Here is a 14,026-nt window from a genome sequence, read left to right on the forward strand (position 1 = left end):
AACATGGGAACTTAACCGCTGTGCCACTGGGCCAGCCCCTCCTGCTACGCTCTTAAAAATTAAGGAGGACCTGGGGCTGGCCCCGTGGCCGAGTGGTTAAGTTCGCGCGCTCCGCTGCAGGCGGCCCAGTGTTTCGTTGGTTCGAATCCTGGGCGCGGACATGGCACTGCTCATCAGACCACGCTGAGGCAGCGTCTCACATGCTACAACTAGAAGGACCCACAACGAAGAATATACAACTATGTACCGGGGGGCTTTGGGGAGAAAAAGGAAAAAATAAAATCTTTAAAAAAAAAAAAAAAATTAAGGAGGACCTCAGAGAGCTTTTGCTTATGTGGATTATATCTACTGATATTAACTACATTACAAAATTAAAACAAAATTTGAAAATTGATTAATTCACAAAAATAATAAAGAACCTATTATACATTAATATAAATAACATAGTTGAATTAAAAATGACTATATTTTCTAAAAGAACAACAAACACTAGTTGAGACGAACAGCACTGTTTTAAGTTTTTACAAATCTTTCTATTATCTGCTTAACAGAAGATGGCTGGATCCTCAGATCTGCTTCTGCTTTCAATCTGTGTCAACAGGCTGTTTCCGTTAAGTGTATGAAAAGTAGCGGGCCTCACACAGATATGCAGTTGTAAGAGGAGTATTTTAACAGCCATTTCAGATAATTACGAATATTCTTCTTTGACACTACATAAAAATTGGACAAGGGATAGTTTCTTAAAGGTTAGTTATAACGTGGAATCTGAAACCATATTAACAAACTTTTTGTACTGTGTTAAAATCCATTGGTCTATCTTGCACTTAGAATGGCTCTTTACTGAAGAGTGATTTTGTAGCATTGTGCACTGGTCATTTAGAAAACACTGGTTAACTGATTTTACAGCATTAAAAAAAAAATCCCATTCATTAATATCACCAGCAATTTCATCAGAAGAGTCTTTAAGTGTTAGGAAGCTGTAAACTCATGACAGTGGATACAAGTTTTTCAAAATTTTAATTTGTACTTGAAGGCTCAAATTTTATCATTGGGAACAACTACTGTCAGCTGTTTTCCTGGAAGTGACAGGTTCATTCATTTTTGAGAAAATGTCTGCCCAATAGCCAAATCTAAATAATTATAGCTTGTCAATTCATGATGTTCCATAAAAAACAGTGGATAACTCAGTTGTAACTCAAACGACTACACTAGTGGTTTTCCTTAAGGTAACCTTCATGCTTAGGTTTGTAGAAAAAGCGCTTTAGGTCTACCCCCTATTTTCTCACACAGAATATTAAAAAGATGTGTACTTCCAGGGTTGGGATTTAATAAAATTAATTATTTTTACTGTTTCATCAAGGACATTCTTACATGAAACTTTTTTTTTAACTCCAAGTACATGGCCATGAAGAGTACAACGACTACCACTGCCTTGATAGATACTACGACAACAGGAGTTTTACTCACCATTCTTTTGATACTACTAGCGTAAGTGTAATATTATTATGAAAATAGTTTTGACCTCGTGGACCATCAGCCGTTCACAGACCACACCCTGAAAACCACTGGGCTTCAGAAATGTTTGCTTTGTCACTGAGGTAAGGGTAATTGTAACAAAAATAACTCAGCTATAGCGGGGTTAAACCACACCCCCTCCCAGGATATAACACAGAAGCCTCATCTAACCTAGCGATTTTATTTATATATGGGTATAACACTAACAGGAAAGCATTCCCATCACATGTGCTTCCTGATTTTCCACACTTCATTACCTCTTCGGCAGGTTTAAATGTCTTAACTCAAGACATCAAGCAGGGGTGAGTTAGCTGCACTCCCCTATTTTTCTCTCTAGTTCTTGGCTCTGAGCCTATCGAGAGTGCTTCAGCATAGTCAACTCAGCACAAAACACAACTATCTTAATTCATTCTTCTCCCTTGACTCTAGGAGAGATCAGTCAACAAATGTTTTGGTTCCTTCACATTCTTTCTATATCAATGCCACCATCGGAACCCTATTTTATACCCTGCCTAATGCAACAGTCTACTAATCAAGCTCTGAACCTCTTATCTTTCCATGCTCCAATTCAATAACAAAAAAAAAAAAGAATAATTTTAAGCATTTTACATCCTGTTCAAAAATCTTCAATGGCTCTACATTATCTATAACAGGAATTATAGGTCAATTCACACAAGTGACAAAATGAATACTCAATCTAATTAGTTAATTGAAAAAAGAAAAAAATGCCACGGCTACTATTCGTAACTGCAGGGGAGAGACTAGAGAATCTAATAACTATCATAGATACCTATGTGCTTGAAATGCTTGTTGCAGGCCAAGAGGCTCTAGCCACGTGACCATTTCTTCCGGAAGTGCTTCCGCTTGTAGCTCAAGGGCACTGCCCTCACCACCAAAACGATCATTACTCTTAAGATTTTATGTAAATAAAAACAGCTCTTCCTCAACACAAGTTTAGAAACTGTTCCATAAGATAAAGGCCAAAGGTCATGCAGTTTTTCAAAGTTCTCCACTAAAACCCAACCTATCATTATAATCCATCTGCCACTACTCTCTCCAAGAATAATTCTCCATTTCAAACACTGACCATCAGAACCTGCTTCTCACAACTTGTTGGCACCGCATGTGCTGCGCCCCTGACTGGGAATGTGTTCCTCTTCCCACACATCTCACCCATCAAGACCCAGCTTCAGCCCCAGCCTCTGTTCAAATCTGAGAGAAGGCACATCAGCTCCTCCCAACCGAAAAGTGTTCTCAGGTGACTGAAAACCTCGAGCGAGTGTCAGAGGATCAATCCTCAAGAGAGTAGTGGTTCCACAGAGAACTCCATTATCATTCATGCTAACTGATTAAAGGCTCATCCGGGGAAGCGCATGTGAGGGCTGGTCACCCACGCGCTCTGAGCCCCGTGGTAGTTTTCGACTGCTGGCAGGAGAAACCAACGCACATACAAAAGTGTTTACAACCCTTCTTTAGGGAGTAAGACTCACAAGCAGGACATTTCCAACCCACTATACTGTCCCTAGAAATTGTTCAGACGTTACAGTAAAACTAAACTAAAAGAAAAACAGGAAATTGAGCTTCTAACAGTTCCCAAATGGGCAGCCTCCCCCTGGAACTCCGGTTGGCTTCGTGCTCAAACGTGCAAGTCCTTAACAAAATCTGTAAACAGCTGGCGAGATAACCCAGGAAAATTTAAAATTACAGTGGCCAATGTGGGGCTCCTTTTTAAGAGCCAGGTAATAGGGAAATTTTTAAAGAGTTGAGCTCACCACCTTCTGACATAATAGCTCAAACTAAAGGTTCCAGAAGCTGTAAATATTTGCAAAGAACAGCAAAAAAAAAAAAAATCTTACCAAGCTTGTTTCATGTCCTGAGGGCTTGGCTTAATCATCATCAGGTTGGAGGTCCCAAAATACAGTCAGACAAAATGTGGTTACACCTCATTTTGTGGTCAGACATAGTCAGACAGAAATGTGGGCTGCACTCCATTCGAGGCTAAGGGTCCTACCAAACAGCCGCAAGCCTCAGGGAATTACAGTGGCCATTAGAAGGAATGCTCCGATCAGATAAGATTATTTAAAAAGTGCACTTAAAAGCAAAGACTTCAAAATTCCCAAATAACCTTACTGAAAGTTTTGCTGCAAAAATCTAATAGAAATTGAGTTATAAAAGTGACCTAAAGGAAAATATATTAGGCCATGGCTTTACAGACCCCTCCATAATCTACTCCCAGAGTTAATGAGACTGAGAGATTTTCTGGGAAAACGCTATGTTAAAGATTACTGGAACTGTTTGACACTACCAGGTAGTTACTGTTTGTCCCAGCTGAAACTTGAAAAGGTATTAGAAAGGACTTAGCAACTTACAATCAGAAATTTGGCCAAACCGGAAGCTGATACTGAGAGCCTGATAGAAATTTTCTTTCCTTCTTCCCTAAGTTAAAATAAAAACTAAGCACCCAGAGGGAAAGAAGCAAATTAGGGTTGATGTACTTGGATAGGTAGATCAACCTATAGTGTCACTGAAGTTACCACACAAATTTCTGAGGAATGAATAGCAACTATCCTTAAAATCCTTGTAAGACTGGAAAAGCAGCTCTAGAGGCAGTGCAGATTCCACCCAGTTCCTTTATGTCAAAAAGGATTATCATCCAGCCTCTCTGGGAACTGTCATCTAGACCATCACTAATTCCTAGGACTGCAGGAAGAAAAAGGAAAAGGGCAAGAAAAATGGCCACAAGAGCACCCTTGCCCAAATTCTAGTATCTTGAGTATCTTCTCCACAAATACTAGTGGGAAAAAAAAAAAAAGGCTTCTCCACCTGAGTGGGTTTCAGTTCTTATTTCTGATACTTGACTTCAATTGACCAATGCAAATATCTCCAAACCAGGATGAGAAGACAGCATCTATGGTAGACAGCTATCCCAAGACTCTGGACCAGGCCTGTATTTCCAAACTTATTTGTCCTCAATTAAACCTCAATAATGCTTAAACTATATACCTATTTTATAATTGTTCCATTTAAGGTTTTCAGAATTCTATCATACTTGAAGAAAGTGACTGATTTGGAAGACTGGTCTCGAAGGTCAGGCATTTATTGGGTGGCTCCTAATGGAACTCAATGGTTATGTGGAACAAACCTCTGGCCTCAGCTATTGCCTGGATGGCTAAAATACTGCACCCTGAGATTCCTTTGGATACAGGGAAGGATTCACATTGAGCTGGCATCTGTTGCCATTCTCCCTCTCCTTATGGCTGGATGGGTTCTCTCAATGTTCCACTGGTATGGCCACCTACCGGCTATATTTGTTCCTTCCTTGGGGACTAGAGGATGTCATTATCACATATAGAAACCCTGACTAAATTTACTCAACGAGCCCTTACCAATAATCAAGTCGGAATAGCCTTATTAAATACCAAAATGTCTAATGAAAAAGGCTGTCTTTCAAAAAAGAATGGCCTTAGATATTTTAATTGCATCCCAAGGTGGTATGTGTACAATCATTGAAACTGAGCACTGTGTTTTCATACCCAACGAATGTTCCAACGTGTCATCTCTGCTAAAACACATAAAAAAGCAGGTGAATGTCTTAAGCGCTCTTACACTCAGTCTTGATTTGTTTGGTTGGCTCCCTTCAGTTATCAGTTCCCTTTTTTGATCCAGATTGCAATTCCTATTTCTACTACTTCTTGGAATTCTTGTACTAGTCATAATATTCAAACTAATTACTGTTTTCTTTACTCACTGTTGTAAGACTGGCATGCAAGCTAGAGTAACGATTGCTCAGTGACTTGAGACGGTCAATCAATCGTACAACTCTGGACAAACTTCCTTTTCTGATAAAGACTATGCCTAAGACCTCATTTTTAAAACCAATCCTTTCAAATACTGAATTGTCATAATTGTTACTGTAGCCATTCTATAATTGTAAACAATGTGAGCATAAGGAGTCACGTAACAGCACATGTATAATGTTTGTGCAACAACCTGAAATTAATTGAAAAACCTATAAAATGCTTCCTCTGTTAATATATATACCTCTATGCTTGTCCACTATATCCAATTATTTCTCCCAGTGTGGACAACTGGGCAAATAAATGCGATAAAAGCCTAGCACTGAGGGACATGATGGACCCAGGGCAGGCAGCAACCACCCTGGTGCTGAGGGACAATATTTTGATCATCAATGCCTTCTATCGAAAGATCATAGATCAAAATGGGGAAAATGATAAATAAATGACAAGCAGTAGGATACACTGGAACATGAGGAAGCCACTTGGTGTAAAACTAATTTGGCCTGACTTTGTTTTTCCAAAAGGGCCTGACATGGCCTGTTTGTTGAGCATGCATTGTACATCTGCTTTAAACATTTACTATGTCCCAAAGGCAGGAATGATGCCCCTACAGGTAGGGATATAACCTCCCCATATCAGCATTTCCTTTAGGGTAAGCAATTCTCCCTAAACTAAGGATTAATTACTGACCTGCTGTGCTCACCAATCTGCCTTGCCAGCAAAGCAATCTCATGACTGTTGTAAAAGGGACATTCCTATCACATGGGATGTAGGCTCTTAGTTCTAAGATGATATATAACCACTCTGTACACCCCACTTCTTTGGTGCCCTTCCTTCCTTGGGGAAGGAAGGCCCTAGGCTAGTCCTCAGATCTGGCTCATAATAAACTCATCTCAATTTTGATTTACAGATTGATTATGGATTATTTGTGTCGACAAAGATATAATATTTTTTAAATGGGAGAATGGTCTGCATATTTACCTGGGTGCAAAACAGAACCATAAGCACAAAGGTTTAGCGAATAGCCCGGTATGACAGAGATGGATAGCCATACATTGGTGACTGGTGCGCCTCCTTCCAAAGTGCAGTGGTCACTAGGAGACAGGTGCCTGGCCAGGAACTACAGTCCCACAACGGATGTGAACAGAACGATGTATGTAACTTCCAGGCCAGGGTTTTTAAGAAGCAGCTATGCCTTCTCTGCCCTCTTTCTCAGTCGGCCTCTGGATGCAGAGGACTCCAGGCCCAAGGGGATGACAGTAGCAATAAAACAGAAGATGCCTAAGCCCATGAATCAACTACATGGAGAAAAGATGTCTGCTGTTCAGCAACACCTATGCTGGACTATCACACTGGTGATAAATGTCTAGTATATTAAGCCACTGAAATTTTGGTGTTTATTTGTTATAGTAGCTAGCATTTGTCCACTAAACACTGAGGGTCATCTAACTAGTTAGTGACAGGGCTGAGACTGGAATCATGTTTTCTGACTCTTCTTACGGTGTATCAAACTGTCTTCAGATATATATTTATATTTCTAAATTATCTTTGTGGTACTTAGGCAATTTGCTCCCACTGACTGTTCTCAGATAAATGCTACTAACCCCCAACAAAGCCTTATCTGCACTTACCATTTACAATCATTTTCAAACAAGCAGAACATGGTTTTCTGGAAAAATAAAGATCACAGTTTTTCAGTCTTGACCCATGTTTTACAAGAGCAATTTTCCCAGCATGTAAATCTTCACTAGAGCAGTGCAGACCAACAATTTTCGTGTTTTTCACCACCACAAGACCAGTTCTCTTCACCTACATTAAGATCAAAAAAACAATTTATTAGTTATAACATCTAATGATCATATCATGGATTATATTTGACTTATTAATAAAATGGAAGTTTTGTTTAATTCTTTATCTGAATGCAGTTTGAACAAAAGCACATTTCTCAGGTCCAAAAAATTTCTTTAAATTTGATGTTGATTTTATACCAGAAATCATCTAAATCTAAGCTTTCTTAACCAAACAATTAAGCATCTAATTATCATTAATTTGTCCTAGTGAAAAATGAATACATTTTAACTTAGTTAATCTAGTGAAGGGCAAGAACCAAGTTGACTTGACTTGTTTCTTATATCATCTATTTTGTATTAAGCTTCTGGATGGTAATAAGAAAAAATATGGAAAACTGTGATTTTGCAAACGGGTAAGTGAAGCCCAGAGGGTTTAAATGACTTTCTGAAACACCCACAGATGATAAAAGGCAGAATTATAGAACTAAAGGAGAGGACATCTTAAATATTGACTACAATAAAGACAACTCTCAACTTCTTTCTAAAAAACTGGCTCTACTGATTTCTAGCACTATGGTAGTCTAGACGAATGTGGTTAGGTCCCACCTCCTACAAATATATACATTATTTATAATTTAAAAAATGTTTTTAAATGCATATTCAAGCTCAAAAAAAGGAAGACATAGCCTCAGCTGTTAGAAAGGAAGAGAGAACTCAAAGCCAGAGCAGTGAGCTTGAGCTCTCTCAGCACGATCCCACCCAAAGGCAGGCGATTGGGCTGACTCTGCGCTAAGCCTTGGAGGCTGGGCACTGGCAGGAGTCCCAAAGAGTGCTTACTTGAAACCTAAAGTGCTCTACCTTTTACAGATACTAGTCCAAAAAGCTAGTGCAACAATATTAATACCAGATAGAACAGACGAAGATAAAAATCAGTTCTACATAAGGTACAAAATAGTCTACGCTGTTTTCACAGCCAAGACTCTGAAGTAAGGAATGTAAACCTGATCCTTGGGTACCTAAGGGACTGTTACAATACGAGGGGAACTCGGGCTGAGAACTAAGTATCCATCGTCCCCTGTGCCCTTTCAAAGGGATTTCACTCTTCAGTTATCCCCAAAAGAACATCTCTGAAGTCACTTTAAAGATCAGACCAAAGTTATATTAACTAAAATAGTCAAGATCCAGTTTCAGTTATGAGTATAAATATGTGAAACTATGGAGAATGATATTTTGTGAAATGCTTAAAAAGGAACAGAGAAGATTTTATAGACTTCTCTTTCCGAGTTAATTAACCATCTCCTAAACATTAAGAACAGTTAAAAAGAATACAAAACTCTTTCCTTTACAAAATCTATATCCAAAAATATATCTAAAATATTAAAGATCTACCTATACTGGCTTTTAAAATAAACTTTAAATTTACCTTGAATTTGTGAACCTTTTCCCCTCCCCATCCCAAAATTTCTTAGAGTTTTATGTTCCTCAGCTACAAAGTATATGTTAGTATCTACTTCTGAATACTTCCACAAAGTATTTTGAAAAGAAATTATCACTATGGAAAAGAACTGATGAGGCTTTATCAAAATATCTTAGCATGCTGGAGCTCATTTTATTAAACTGAACAAATCGTAACCAATGAAAATGGCTGCAATGCAATGCTTTTAGCTTTAGATTTTCTAAGTAGTTAAGCAGACAGAAATAAAGCCAGAAAACTTGACCACAAAAGACTTTAAAAAAATTGTTCATAATAAATGGGAAGCACAATCATCAATTCATTTTTTATTAGAACAATCTTTAAGGCCAAGTTTATTTACCAATTTTTGTCTAGAGTCCTTGTCACCTCAGAAAATATCTTTTCAGCAAAGGCCAAAATATCAAGTTTGAGACAAAGATTTTTCCATCCCAAACTTAAAACAAAACAAAGCAAATGAAAGCCTAAGTTGCATTCCATTGCGGCACTTCCACTTACTGCAGCTCCCAGAAGACTGAATCTTTTCAGTGAGTCACTGTTCTGGATCCTGATTTTGCTTCACTTCACTAACATCTTGGCAAGTCGTCTATGTAATCCTAGTCACAGAGTTTTACATTAAAACATAGGCAAAAGAGAACAGTCGGTCTTGGATATGAACTGGTATATTTACTTAAATGGTGATTCACTACTTTTTTCCCTTTGCCTTTCTTATAATTAAAAACATCTAAATATTCTGACACAAATTATTTTTACATTCTTGTTGGGCATTTTAGAGACTCATTCTCAGAACTAGTCAGGAAATTCACAGGACTATACATCAGAATCATCGAGATAACTTTTCCAAAATGTACATGTTTTGTCTCCAGTCCACACCCAATGAATCAGAATCTCTGGAAAATTCAGAAGATTAAATTAACAAGATAATACTATGCAATAGTAAAAAGAACACGGTTCATCTCGTCAGGTCTGGGCTTTGACTGCAACCTATGTACAATCTAGTAAGTTAGCCTGCCATTGTTTCATGAATGCTGGCAGAAGACATGAAACTCCTGGGTCAGAAACAAGGGACTTTTATCATTCACAGCACAGCAAGCAGTATGAGCATCATGTTTGTGATGGTTCCCTTGCCTACAAATCCCATGGGGGGCATGCAGATGGGCCCACATGGATTTCTGGACATGAAGTGGGTTGTGTTATGGGAGAGAGACACCGAGCTTGGGGATTCTGATGTTTTATTGCAAACAGTAAGCAAACCTGCTTTGTCCCAGAGGGAGACATTACCTCAACCCTCAAGGTTGCTTGCTGCAAACACAAACTCTGAGAAATAGCCTGGGTAAAGAGCATTTAGGGCCTTTGCACTCCTTAAACCAGCAAGATGTGTTACAGTTCGAGAGAACCATGGAAGAATGTTTATGAACACATCTATGTGAACTAATATGGGAAGGTGTCAAGAGCTAAACTTGAAAATTAAAAAAAAGTAAGATGTAGGAGCACAATATAGAATAATCTCATCTGTGTTTGTTTTTTTTCAGAGAGACATGTATAGTCTTGTAAATGCACAGATAATTTTTAGAGGAGTATACAAGAAACTCCCTTGGAAGTGGGAATGGGGAACTTGAGTATAAAGGAACTTTTATTCTACTTTAAACCATTCCGTTCGCTTTGTTATTATGACACATGTCTTTTAAAAAAAATCGTAAAAATTCACCAGTTTTTTATCAGTAGATACTCTGGCCACCTCTTCATTATCTCCGAGGGGTCCATGCTTTCCCTCTTCCTTTTCCTAATGAAAAGCAGATTAAGGGGAAAAAAAAGATTAGTACATAAGACATATGATTAATTCAATATTTCCTATTTAAAGGCTGGTTTCCTTGGCTTTGCATCATTCACTTTTTTCCTTGATGAAACTGCACTGACTTCTGGCTTTGTTCAGGTTCAAGTTCAGACTACTTAACCCAGTAAATAAGACCTTTATGATCTGGCCCTTGCATACTTCCAAAATACGGAAGGACTCAAAATTGTGGCCAGAAAACAAATTCTGTAGTTTAAGATTCCACAGTTGGGACAGTTTTGAGTAATGGAAAAGTCCAGAGTATGGCCATAGCCAAGAAGGACTAAAGGGGAACAGAGGTAAATTAACTGGCAGTGGGAAGATAAGCAACTAGGTAGCAAAGGTATTGGATGAGGACTGTGACAGGCAGAGAATCATCCCCTGTCCTAACCCCAGGAGCCTGCAACTATGCTGTGTTACCTGGCAAGGCTGCAGACGGAATCAAGACTGCTAATCATCAGACCTGGAGATGGGGAGACCATCCTGGATTCTCTGGGTGGGCCCCAAGTAACCACAAGGGTTCTTGGAAGTGAAAGAGGAAGGCAGGAGAGTCATATGTTGTGCCATAATGATGCAACACGAGACAGACTAGGCCCGCCACTGCTAGCTGTGCAGATGGAGGAGGGGATTACGAGCCAAGGAGGTGCCCACATTTCCAGCCTCCAGAAAGTGGAAAAGACAAGGGAACGGATTCTCCCCTGGAGCCTCCAGAAGGAACAAGCCCTGCTGACACTCTGCTTTTAGCTCAGAGAGACCCATTTCAGACTTCTGACCTCCAGGACTGTAAGATGATAAACTTGCGTTGTTTCAGGCCAGCAGCTTTGTGGTAATTTGTTACAGCAGCAATAGGATATTAACAAAGAGACGTCCATAAGTCTCCTTTAACAGTAAAACTTGAAGTAGAAAGTTTTGAGCCAGGGGTGAAACTCCTTCATTTACTTATTTATTTTTAGAACACAAATTTTCATAATAGATTTATTCTTCATTTATTAATTTATAGACTATTTATTGAGCCCTTGCCATGTCCCAGCCACAAACCTAGTTGCTCAGGACGCAGCCCTTATAGAGTTAATGATTTACGAACACAGGAAAGTGACTATGAAGTGAGCAGATGATTAAGACAGGTTGATACAGCAGAATTCTGTGAGCCCCAGAGTAGGCGGGAGACATAATAAATTGGAGAAAGTGTAAAAGTGGGAATGGCAAACTCGGTGAATATTGATCTCTCAGTATTATGAAACAAATGCTGGATGCTAGAAAAGGAGTCTTCTAAGCAGTTTACAAGAAAAGCCATGCCCTGGAAATGAGGTTTCTGTTCAAGAACAACAGGAAGTTGAGGACGTGGTGATGCTGGTAGCAAAATGATGGTAGTGTGGACGGTAGCAGTGGTGAGGATGACTTTACGAGCAATGATAATAACACTACCTAATGCTACCGAGTGTTTATCACGTACCAGGTCCTAAACCATCTCATTTACTGTCACAATTTTACAAAATAGCTACTGTCACTCCCAGTTTACAAACGAGGAAATCATGGCTGAGAGAGATTAAATAACTGGACCATGGTCACACAGCTAATAAACGCGGAAGCGCGGATCTGAGTCCCAAATCCATTGCCTTCACCATTATGCTACATTGCTTCAGTTCTGGAAAAGGAGTGAGGTCTTCTAGCATAAAAATGAGGTACCAGAGGACAGAATGGGAAGAGGCAGGAGAGGGAGACAACGTGATATGTAGAGAAATATGAGAGGACAATGCAATTATTCTACTCTTATACTAAAGCACTATTCAGGCAATTTAGGTAAGACTGACTTAACTAAAATTAAAAACTATGAACCAGGAGGAGAGAGAACTACTCTTAACTGATAGCCATTTTCAATAGTCCCTGATTTCCCTTCTAAAACTTTTAATTAATTATGTTTTTCCCCCCAGAAGTCTCATAACAATTGCTTTTTCTCCCACTCATTTATCTAGTTTCGGACTGGATTCTTACAAATTATTACTCTTTATACTCAATGTATATCTTGCTGAACAAACCTCAAGGAGCACCCATACAGTGTAAATATTTGACAACACAGAAAACTCAGATATCGGTGTTATTTAGAAGTGGTTGTAAGTTTATAATACACTAAGGCTGGTAAAAATCACAGAATTTAAAAATTCAGACATTGGAATTTAAAATGTAAATTCCAACAATAAGGGAACAGACACAGTACACTGATAGAATGGACTGTTAGGCAATCATCAAAATGATAATAACAAACACATATAGTACACAGTATGTGCCAGGTACTATCTAAGAGCTTTACAAATATCACTCATTCATTTGTCATAAAAGCCTCATGTATGGGGCTGGCCCTGTGGCTGAGTGGTTAACTTCATGCGCTCAGCTTTGGTGGCCCAGAGTCTCACCAGTTCGGATCCTGGGCGCCGACATGGCACCGCTCATCAGGTCATGCTGAGGCAGCGTCCCACATGGCACAACCAGAAGGACCTAAAACTAGAATACACAACTGTGTACTGGGGGGCTTTGGGGAGAAGAAGAAGGACAAAAAAAGAAGATCGGCAACAGATGTTAGCTCAGGTGCCAATCTGTTAAAAAAAAAGCCCCATGTAATATGTATGTGTAACATTCCATTTTACAGATGAGAAAGTTGACAGAGGGAAAGTAACCCACCCAAGCTTACGTAACTAGCAAAAGGTGGAGCCAGGATTTGACCCCAGGCAGGCAAACTATAAAAACCACTGGCTACTCTTAAACTATTAGACTAATTTGTTGCTCCAATGTTTATAACAGTATTACAGCATAATTAATTTTGTGTGTTAAGTGAAAAAGGTGAGATCCAGAATTAAATGATGTCAAATGAGTAAAGGAAATAAAGAAAAAAGTTTGAGAAACAGTACAGAAATGTCAGTAGTGTCTAGGTGGTGGAATTATGAGATTTTTTTTGGTGAGGAAGATTAGCCCTGAGCTAACATCTGTGCCAATCTTCCTCTATTTTGTATGTGGGATGCCACCACAGCATGACTTGACGAGTGGTGTGTAGGTCCCTGCCTGGGATCTGAACCTGCCAACCTGGGTCATGAAAGCAGAGTGTATGAACTTAATCACTACGCCATTGGGCTGGCCTCAGGAATTTTTGTTTCCTTCTGTTAATTTTATAAATAATAAACATAGATTACTTTGGTAACACATAAAAATATCTTATTTTTGAAAAGACAAAAGGTTGGTAAAGTGTCAAAAGCAATGTTTCTAATACAAAATACATGTCAAATTGCATCTTAGAGTTTCTGTAACTTACTCTGCACAGCAAAAGCAGAATAAAAAATTCAAGAGAAACAAACATACTACTTTAGCTTCAAGAACATTTTTCTTTTCTTAAAGGAAAAAAGGTCTTACTCTCTCTATGAACATCAATATGCAATTAATACTGGAATTATTTATTTAATTTAATGTGCCTGTCTGTCAAAAAAGAACTTAATTTCAGCACAGAATGTATAATAGATTTATATATCCATATAGATAGATATAAAAATTAAAATGAGATCAAATCTTGACATTAAAAAAAAGCTTCTTCAAAATTAGTACTCAATCTCTAAAAGCCCAGCTTTTTTTTTGTTTT

General features: G+C 38.7%; 1 protein-coding gene across 2 annotated transcripts in view; it reads right to left on the reverse strand.

The window, feature by feature from the left end:
* CDADC1 (cytidine and dCMP deaminase domain containing 1) overlaps positions 1–14,026 on the reverse strand; it is a 52,792-nt gene that overhangs the window by 33,770 nt on the left and 4,996 nt on the right. For both annotated transcript variants that reach the window (XM_001490197.6, XM_014732084.3), the window contains exons 3-4: positions 10,282–10,356; positions 6,944–7,121 (exon numbers count right to left, since the gene is read on the reverse strand). In XM_001490197.6, the coding sequence (XP_001490247.2) occupies positions 6,944–7,121; positions 10,282–10,356 (253 nt within the window). The remainder of the gene's footprint in view (positions 1–6,943; positions 7,122–10,281; positions 10,357–14,026) is intronic.

The sequence above is a fragment of the Equus caballus genome, chromosome 17 (assembly GCF_041296265.1).
Source record: "Equus caballus isolate H_3958 breed thoroughbred chromosome 17, TB-T2T, whole genome shotgun sequence".
NCBI classification, from domain to species: domain Eukaryota; kingdom Metazoa; phylum Chordata; class Mammalia; order Perissodactyla; family Equidae; genus Equus; species Equus caballus.